Raw genomic sequence first — 10,245 nt, forward strand, 5'->3', positions numbered from 1 at the left:
GACGTCATACTATCCTGTAAAATAAGTTAAAACGCTTAATTTTACTAGAGAGAATTTCCCCTCTGGTGTTACATATTCATGACTCTTAAATCGCTGGATTCTTAAAGTTAAGACTGATATTTTTTTGATCCTACGTGTCGAAAACCATTAAATGACAAAAAAAAGAAAAAAGTAAATGATTTCATGTCCACTGAAATAAAGTATAATCTATTTAATAAAAAGATACAAACTTTTTATGCGACAAACGTTCTTAGCATCTTCAGATAATAGTGATTTTATTTTAAACTTCTAATTATCTCTTCTCTGTAAAATTATCTCTTTTTGGAACACGCGAAATATATTAATCTATATATATGCGTCTAATATGGCAACAATTACGATGTCTACAATTATAAATCTTCTCTTTGAAAAGCATATAATGATGTCTGGCACATTCTGTCATAAGATATGATCTTGGATAATGGAAATGCATCATCTCACAAGATTACACATTCAGATGATACATTTAATACATATCCTTTGAGAGCTGTCTTCAAATTAGAATTATCAAAAATTGCATCTTCTGGTTAAGTCCCATGACATCCAACATCTATCACTGTGAAACAATAATTGTGATCAACTAATCCCAGAACTACATTAGTATAGTTGCGATTGGCAGGCACTAAATGACAACATGTTTTCCATCTAAAGCTCCTATGCAGTTTGGTTAGTTTTACTCTTGCATGAAATGCTTTTGCAATGTCCAAATTCAATCATTTATATTTTTGTATACCTGAAACAATGAAATATCTTGTTTCAGGAACTAGGATTGTTACATGAGTACATATGAATGACAATTGTTCAACAAGGAAAGATGGTACTGCTTTTGAAACACATGCAAGGCCAACACCCGCGAAAATAAAGAAAAGAGAGAAGGATAACTAATTTTAATAAACAACAGGCCACATCGATTGACAATGATGTTAAAGCATTAGAGGGTATTTTCAATAATCGGGAATCTGATGAATTTGGGACGTTTGGAAATTCCATTGCAATGCAACTGCAAACATTGCCAAACGAGGTGGCAATTAAATTATAACAAGATGTACAAACTTCAATTATGTGAACGCGCTTAAATTATATACAATCATTGTGTCCATCTGCCTCTGCCTGTAGCATTACTCCATCACTTTGAAGATAACAACATAGAAGACACACAGATACACAAAAACAAACATCAAATATTCGAAATCTCTTTTCATTTTAACTGATTACCTTGTAAATTTAAAAAATTTCTATTATTTATGATAGTGTCTAAAAAACTGAAATTAAATAATTATTGTAATCCAGTGGCTTTCAATGACTGCTTAAAAATGTTGACGAAATCGTAAGATTGGATATAAATGTAAGTATATATATACATATATATTATAAACATAAAAAAATTGAAGAAACTTTGAGGGTCTTCCAAAGCAAGTTCTTTCAACAGAGTGTTGTTTGCTTCTAACACATTCCCTTTATCAATCCTATTTTATGTTCAAACTTTCTTTTTACATATTCTTCTAGTTATTTAAAGTTCACAATTTATTATTTCAAAGACAATCCGAATACTTGCTGCAGCCACTTTGTCACACGCCATATTTAAATCTAAAATAAATAAGCTTCGAAACAAATAACTGTATCTTAATAATTAATCGCGAATTAAGGAAACTTTAAACTGTTACCATGCTTGCATTTTGGACACAGAGCTCAAGAGTTTCCTATCGTTAAGTATTGAGTGTATCACATAGCAGAGCGAGGTATTTATGCTTTGGCAATGTTCTTTTCTATTGAAACAGATGTAAATATGCAAATTAGAGAGTGATTATAGTTACCGTTAATACATAATTTTGACATTTAGTCAATATTTCATTACAATTCTGTCTGTTCGTTGCTTCAGTAACAACACTTTATAATCTGAATTCGGCGCGGATTAGTTCACGCAGTGTTCAATAGAGGGAGTATGCTACAGCACACAATGTCATGACAACGATAATCAACTGTTGCGACATTAAAAGTCATGACTTTTAATGCAGCGTGTAAACGTACCTTTAATGCTTCGTCTTAAATAATTTGAGACATATTATAATTTTACTATTAAACAATTTATCAATCAGCTATGTATTATTATTTCATTAAATTTTGGAATAAAATATCACAATCCTCTTTCTTTAAAATTTTCTAATATATCTAGAGTACGATAATTCAGTTTAGAGTTTAAATTAAGTTGAAAGTGAATTGGCTTTTGTGAGCAATTTCAAGCGACTATTTGAGTTTACTGAAAACTTCATATATGGGCAACGGAGATTTAGAATTTTGTCAATATTATCTTACAATATCATCATGTTATTAATAAGGTATTGTGTGAATTGTTGTTAATGATCTTACAATAAAAATATTTCCGAAGAAATTTAATTTTATTTACTAGTTTACTTGTATTTATCTGCTGTAAATTCACTGCATAACCTTTAATCCTTAATAACTAATATTATCCTAGTGTATAAAATAAACATATATCAACTTTTTTTACAGAATACATATCTGTCATTTATTAGGATTCATCTGAATATGTATTATGTTCAACTGCATATACTGCCACGATTGCAGACTTAATATTATTTATTAGTTGTCTATTGAATTATGGCTGTACGTCGAGGAAACAGAAACTTGAAATTGCAGGTCTCTGAAGAGACACCTGTGCCTGTGTACGTAGTATCATTATTTTGTTAATCTATTATTATAATAGCAATTTATTTTTATCAACAGTATATAAATATATTCTTATGAATAAATGTGAGAAACGTATATCCAAGTGAAAAATATATCATAATATATCAGTACTGTTCTGCATTTTAATAAATTACTTTTTTTTTGATAATTGTCCAACTTTCAGTAATATTATGAAGTTGATAATAACTTTTATACATTATAGTACTCCGCCAAGAAATTTGGATAAAAGAACAACAATAACCATAGGTGATAAAACATTTGTAGTAGAGGCAGATGATTTAGAAACAATCTGTATCCTTGGACGAGGAGCATATGGTATTGTGGATAAAGTACGACACAAACAAAGTGGCACTATTATGGCAGTTAAGGTATAACGTATTCTTATGAAGAAATCATATTACTATATTTCTTATGTGTTTGCAATTAAATTGTTTTATGTATTATTATAGAGAATAACTGCAACAGTTAATACACAGGAACAAAAGCGTTTACTTATGGACTTAGATATTTCCATGCGTAGTTCAGCATGTCAATATACAGTACAATTTTATGGAGCATTGTTTAGGGAAGGAGATGTTTGGATATGTATGGAAGTTATGGATATGAGTTTGGACAAATTTTATACAAAAGTGTATAAGCATGGTCGTGCCATTCCTGAAGATATTTTAGGGAAAATTGCTTTTGCAGTAAGGAGAAACTGAATGACTATAACAAAAAACTTACTGTTTATTATAACATCAATCGTAATTATAATTTTAAAAATGTTTACAGGTAGTAAGCGCATTACATTATCTGTATTCACAGTTACGGGTGATCCACAGAGATGTGAAACCTAGTAATATTTTAATTAATCGAAAAGGAGAGGTCAAGATCTGCGACTTTGGTATATCTGGTTATCTTGTGGATTCTGTTGCTAAGACTATTGATGCCGGTTGTAAACCATATATGGCTGTACGTAACTTTCTAAGATAGATTATAGCATCTCTAATCCTGTCTATTCAATAAATTCTCCATTGTAACCTTTTTTTTAGCCAGAAAGGATAGACCCGTCGGGTAACCCTTCACAATATGACATCAGATCTGATGTTTGGTCGTTAGGTATATCTCTTGTTGAACTAGCGACAGGAAAATTTCCCTATGAATCTTGGGGAACACCTTTTGAACAATTAAAACAAGTTGTAAAGGATGAAGCACCAAAGCTGCCAGCTGATAAATTTTCGGCCAATTTTGAAGAATTTATCAATAAATGGTAAATCCAATTGTTCGTAATGTTATTTTAAATCCATTATATACAGTTCAATTAATAATTGTTTTTTCAGTTTAATGAAAGATTATACTGCCCGTCCAAATTATAATCAATTACTGAAACTTGATTTTATCACAGAGCATGCCAAAAAGGACATAAATGTTGCTGAATTTGTTGGAGAAATTTTAGACCTACCTGAAGTTGAGTAATCAGCATAGTATATAAATATTTTTGACATGGTGTATTACATGATCTTTAATGTAACTTCGTATTATGTATCGAAGTTATATAATCAGTTCTCTATATCTTCATCAGCCATATTATTCACTCATACATACGCACGCTACAAGTAAATTAAAGTATAGTGTAAAACATAATATGTGTAACTTTTGTCTAAAAATCGATGTCTTCAGACAGTTCACTTTCTTGTTTGTTCAATATGTAACCAATGTATAATTTTGCATTAATAATTTCTTCAGGATTAGTAACTATTCTTTAAACAGAGAGCAAACCCATGTAAATAATATACAAATATTTTCTCACATATAATAATAGATTGTTATTGTAGCAATGTAGTAAATAAAATCTAAATTATAAATACTTGATTGAACTAAGTATTATATATATATATATACACACACACACACACACACACACATAATATAATATATATTTCTATATAACACGTGCTCTACATAACGTGATTCTAATGATAATAAATTAGTGATATTAATATAAATAACACGAACAACAACTGAAAAAATATTTATTTACGAGGAAAAGTTATGTAAAAAATATCTACCTTTTTGGAAGAGTTTAAATAGAAAAAATATAGAGCTAATTACATTTGTCCATTTATATATACCGTAATAATGTAACAGATATTAATTGATAATAAATATAATTGCGAAAAATATTACAAATATTATAAAGTGTAGGTCAGTACAAATGCTCTATTGTAAGCACTGAGGAATGAAATAATTTTTTACTTACTGTAATAGTAGAGTAAAATGATAAGAAATCAGTGAGTTATTTTAACGAGTATAATATTATTCTTATAATATATGTTAATAAAAATTAATTTTGATTTCACTAAGGTATATTCGAAGAAAATGTATCACATTTAGAAGACATTTTTCTATATTAACGAAGGTGTTTATGAAATTTTCATTTATATACAAGTAACATATAAATCATAAAATTTTCATACTTTTTCCTTTATAATGTACTTATATGTATATATATAACTGTACTTATATATATATATATATATATATATATATATATATATATATATAAGTACATATATAAGTACAGTTATATATATACATATAAGTACATTATATATATGTATAAGCAGTCTATGTACATAATATACGAACATAATTGTATCCGATTAAGGAAAACAAATACATTTATTAATATATATTACACAAAGCTTCTTGAGAAATAAAACCAGTTGAAAGCTTTATTACATATTACAAATAATATTAACATGATATATGGTGTCTTTGACTTTACATACGTACAAGCATAGAAATGAATGAAGGAATCGGGTAAAGCAAGTATATATAAATGTTCTCCATCCTTTAACATGATTTTTTACATGATAAAATTACAAAATATTACATATGCACATGTATAATATGGCAGATTTAAATATATTAGTAAATTCTATATTTTCAGCTTGTATATTTCAGTTTTTAAGAGATTGGTGGCATTAGGTTCATTCCTTTACATTCAAGAGCAATCTTTACTCCTAATACAAATAAGCCAATGCTCTTAATTACAGACCTGCGAATAAAAGATTATGTCTATATAAATGATTATGTTGTAATTTATATAATCTTTATTTAATTAGACATATATAGTAATTGTGAATTTCAATGAATAATGGGCAACACTAAACAAGGTTATACATTTATAAAATTGACTCGAACATTATACACAACACAATGAAACTTTATTATTACATACCATTTAAAAGAATCATAATAAACATTCTTTGCGTATTTTACAACAGATGCCATTGTGATCTTTATTTTTGGAAAGATAAATCTTAACTTATTCAATTGTTTCTGTTTCTGGCAAAGTATCTGATTGAATTGACACGAAATTATATGTAGTACCGGAAGAAGTGCAAGCTTAAAGTTATTTCTAATGTAATGTATATATGCGAAGATGCTATATATTATCAGGTATTACAAAGATATTGTTTACTATTAATACTATGTTACACTGTACGAGCAATTTTGTATAAATAATGTAATTTTTTAATTAAATCGATAAAATTATAATTAGTTATAGTTTATTTTCAAGATCAATTTCGTAGTTTTATGAAATTCTATTTATATTATAAAAATAGGCGTGGAATAAGGAATATTTAATAAACAAATTTGCATTTTACATACATGAATTAAATCATGCAATGAAAATGATTTAACACTACAATTTTTATTTTTCTATATTAGTATGTTGGCAGTATGTATAGATTATTACACATTACATTGTACAAGGAGTAGTTCATATAGAATGAAGTGAAGTGCAGTGCGGACTGCGGACAGCGGACAGCGGACGGCGGACAGTGCGGTAGAAGGCAAATAAGATTCAAATGACTTGATGGTAAAAAAAGTTAAGAAAGGTATACAAATTTTATTCCTTGTCAATTTTATTTAGTGTGATTATCAAGATGGAATAGCTTTTTTTTACTGTTATTATATTTTTCTCTATATATGGTAATGTATTTATTTGCCTTTCTTTCGTGTTTGTGTAACCAATGTCATTAAGTTAATGTCACTATGCATTATTATTTACATTTTTAATTATTCGAATGAAATATATATTTTCATGTTTGTAGCTCATTTTTCTTGATGCAATCGAAACGAGAAGAAAGGTGTCAGATTATTTTAGGATCATATGAAACAAGCTTTTCTGATATAAGAAACTGAGGTATATAAAAGTATCTGTGACATATTAATATATTTGACAGCAGTAATCATTTTATGAATGTGATGATTTCGGAAGAAACAAAATTTATTTAATAACATGTTAGAGGACGGATATAGTACCAATGTTCTGTGTGCATTATTTACCATATTTTTCATACTTATGCTAAATTTCTTCCGGTATCTTGTACGAGAGCCCCATATTCATATTAGAGATGTTACCAAAGAGCATAATTGGAAATCTATAAGAAGGGAAACGAAGGTATGTGCCTGTGCATGTTTTATATATAAACAAATATATTGCTTATATGCATATATCTTCACTTATATTTGGCAAGCTTCGTATCTTATAATTACACTATTGTATATAACATAATTACAATCCTCTCATTTTTAGCATAAATATACATGTAAATATGAATGTACTATTGATTACAGAAATACAAAATTATTGATAATTAATGAACTAGGTTTTGAAAGTAATTTGTTGAGTATGAATCGATTGAAATAAATGATCTATTGATCATTTTAGACAACACTAATTTAGAATGTTAAATATAAAATTTATTTAAATTATAACATGTGTACATAGGTATTATATAAAAGTTACAAATATTGCTTTTATCTGTAGGCATATTATTGTAGCATTTGTGAAAGCTTGTTGTTAAATATTAATGGTTTGATCTGTGATTCATGTGGTGTTTGTGCGGATCCTACATGTGTCAAGATTGCAGATAAGCAATTAAAGTGCAAACTTATTACTGTAAGCGCAAATGAGCCAATGAAGCACCATTGGATAAAGGGTATGTTTTATCCTCTTATGTTTCTACATTTTATAAACAATATATATTAAAAATTAAATTATTACTTGTTTCTAAATATTTGGTATTATTTAAATTATGTACTAAATTATTTAAATTAAATTATAAAGTTATTCAAGTTAATTTCTATCTATTCATCTCATATAAGGTAATTTAGCTCTAAATGTTATATGTGAAATATGTAACGAGGAATGTGATGTGGAACCTGGACTAACAGATTGGTGGTGCTGTTGGTGTCAAAAATGTGTCCATGATAACTGCAAGTCTAAGCTTTCTAAAGTATGCTTTTTCTAAATATTTTTTTACAATTGCTTACAGTCTATAGGAATGATTGATTACTTATTGTTATCTTTTAAATTCTGTTAGATATGTGATTTTGGTAAATTTAAGTTAATGATAATTCCACCAAGTAGTTTAAATCTGCGAAGTACTGTAAGGCGTAGATTATACCTTTGTTCGGTTATACCTCCAAATTGGCCTCAGTGGAATCCTCTTATAGTTGTTGGTAAGTTAGCACAAGAAAATAATATAATAAATGTTATAATAATATAATTATATATTATAATATTGTTATAATATATGTATAAAGTATAATCTTTTGAAAATCAGAATTTAGTTTATAAAATTTATCTTCAGCCAATAAAAGATCTGGTAATAATGATGGAGCAGAAATCTTGTCTCTGTTCAGAAGGTTATTAAATCCTGCACAAGTTGTTGATTTATCAGAGCGTGATCCAGTCGCTGTTTTAGAATGGTGTCGCTTACTTGGGAAAGTAACATGTACAGTCCTTGTAGCAGGCGGAGATGGAACAATAGCTTGGTTATTGAATGCCATTCATAAGCTTGGATTGGAGGTAATATCCGTACTACTGACAATTCTTTTATGTGAAAAGAGAAACTAATATACCTTGCAACAACATTGTTTCTTGTAGAGATCTCAATGTTGATTTTTTTTTTTCTTTTTTTAATACGCGAAGACATTGGGAAACATTGCATGTAAAAGATACGTGTATGTATGTATATATATATATATATATATGTATGTATATTTGTGAATTAAATATTTTTATTTGTAATAGCCAGTTCCATCTGTAGCGGTAATTCCTCTGGGAACAGGAAATGATTTATCAAGAGTACTAGGCTGGGGAAAAGAGCACGATCCAGATAAGGATCCTGCAGATATTTTGCATGAAATACAGAAAGCACAAAAAGTGGAACTCGATAGGTGCACAGAAAATATTCCGTACAATCCGCTTTAAATTGTTTCTAATATGCGTAATTATCCAAATATTTTATTAGGTGGACTGTGATAGTAAAACCATATGGTGGATTAGGACTTAGAAGTTCACAGCAAACATTTTACATGTATAATTACTTAAGCGTGGGAGTAGATGCACAAGTAACATTAAATTTTCATCGTACAAGAGAGAGTCGTTTTTACTTCTATAGCAGTAGATTGTTTAATAAGGTACTCTCTATTTTATTGGATATTTACTTTGTTATTGTATAAAATGATGTGTGTGTTTATGTGCTTTTGATAGCTACTATACTTGTGCTTTGGTATGCAACAAGTAGTTGAACGGGACTGCAAAGATCTTGATAAGAATATAGAATTATATTTGGACGAAGAGAAAGTGAATTTGCCATCCATCGAAAGTATCGTAATATTAAACATTCCATCATGGGCTGCTGGAGTTGATCTGTGGAATATGGGATTGGAAGGTACTTACACATATCCTTTTATATGTGAAGCAATTGGAGAAATGTGAACGTTTTATATTGAATAGGCCACGAAGAATATGGAAAACAAAGTATCAATGATGGTAAATTAGAAGTAGTTGCGCTTTATTCATCGTTTCATATGGCTCAACTTCAAGTGGGATTGTCTCAGCCTTATCGACTTGGACAAGCTAATAGTATAAAGGTATTTCAAAGTTTATTCAAATCAACAGATCGAGCTTTTAAAAAGATTTAAAGAAGCATTATGTGTAGTATGATATCATTTACATTATATTTCTACTATCTTTTTTTTCGTTTTTCACAAACATTTTATAAAATTCAGGTAAAGATAATAAAACCTTGCGCCATGCAAATTGACGGCGAACCATGGTATCAACATCCTTGTGAATTCAATATCAGATATTGTAATAAAGCAGTCATGCTTGTAAACACGGTTGAAAGAACTATTTAATTCTTTCATTCTGGAGTATCTAAGAGGTTTCAATTACTTGTACATTCCAAAGTTTGGTTTTAAATGGAAAAGGATTCACTATACTTGATGAATAAAGGAACAAGCACGATAAAGGTGAAATGTAAGATAGAAATTATTTTTTATGTATGTGAATTGTATATTTTTATATTTTATTTATTAGTTGTGCATTTTAAACCTTATTAATAATTCGTGTTATTAAACTTTGAAATAAAAGATATATATTGATATTGTTTTCACATATGTAATAATTTATTATCTATATTTCTTTATCTA

The 10,245-nt window shown here is 28.4% G+C and overlaps 2 protein-coding genes and 1 long non-coding RNA gene across 6 annotated transcripts; 2 read left to right on the forward strand and 1 right to left on the reverse strand.

The window, feature by feature from the left end:
- Positions 1 to 2,175: 2,175 nt before the first annotated feature.
- LOC117233150 (dual specificity mitogen-activated protein kinase kinase 3) lies at positions 2,176 to 4,494 on the forward strand. Of its 2 annotated transcripts, none has more exons than XM_033493181.1 (7): positions 2,176 to 2,375; positions 2,551 to 2,723; positions 2,951 to 3,116; positions 3,198 to 3,434; positions 3,520 to 3,699; positions 3,780 to 3,997; positions 4,133 to 4,271. In XM_033493181.1, coding segments are annotated over exons 2-7 (867 nt in total). In that variant the 5' UTR covers positions 2,176 to 2,375; positions 2,551 to 2,658; the 3' UTR covers positions 4,134 to 4,271. The 2 variants fall into 2 exon arrangements, with proteins under 2 accessions (XP_033349072.1, XP_033349062.1); XM_033493171.1 differs by having other exon boundaries at positions 2,179 to 2,375; positions 4,068 to 4,494.
- A 939-nt stretch (positions 4,495 to 5,433) lies between these two features.
- LOC117232248 lies at positions 5,434 to 6,148 on the reverse strand. The gene is made up of 2 exons (XR_004493094.1): positions 5,972 to 6,148; positions 5,434 to 5,788 (listed from the first exon to the last, which is right to left on the reverse strand). It is a non-coding gene; the product is annotated as an uncharacterized LOC117232248 (long non-coding RNA).
- Positions 6,149 to 6,532: 384 nt separating this feature from the next.
- On the forward strand, positions 6,533 to 10,008 carry LOC117232233 (diacylglycerol kinase epsilon). 3 transcript variants are annotated; one of them, XM_033491476.1, is made up of 11 exons: positions 6,533 to 6,635; positions 6,852 to 7,201; positions 7,571 to 7,742; positions 7,909 to 8,039; positions 8,127 to 8,265; positions 8,397 to 8,614; positions 8,840 to 8,985; positions 9,060 to 9,228; positions 9,302 to 9,482; positions 9,548 to 9,684; positions 9,823 to 10,008. In XM_033491476.1, exons 2-11 carry the CDS (start codon positions 7,040 to 7,042, stop codon positions 9,949 to 9,951), a joined length of 1,584 nt encoding a protein of 527 aa, XP_033347367.1. In that variant the 5' UTR covers positions 6,533 to 6,635; positions 6,852 to 7,039; the 3' UTR covers positions 9,952 to 10,008. The 3 variants fall into 3 exon arrangements, with proteins under 3 accessions (XP_033347367.1, XP_033347385.1, XP_033347377.1); XM_033491494.1 differs by having other exon boundaries at positions 7,918 to 8,039; XM_033491486.1 differs by lacking the exon at positions 6,533 to 6,635 and having other exon boundaries at positions 6,776 to 7,201.
- The last annotated feature ends 237 nt before the right edge of the window (positions 10,009 to 10,245 follow it).

Source organism: Bombus vosnesenskii, unplaced genomic scaffold (assembly GCF_011952255.1).
Source record: "Bombus vosnesenskii isolate JDL3184/JDL3185 unplaced genomic scaffold, Bvos_JDL3184-5_v1.1 scf7180000013263, whole genome shotgun sequence".
NCBI lineage: Eukaryota > Metazoa > Arthropoda > Insecta > Hymenoptera > Apidae > Bombus > Bombus vosnesenskii.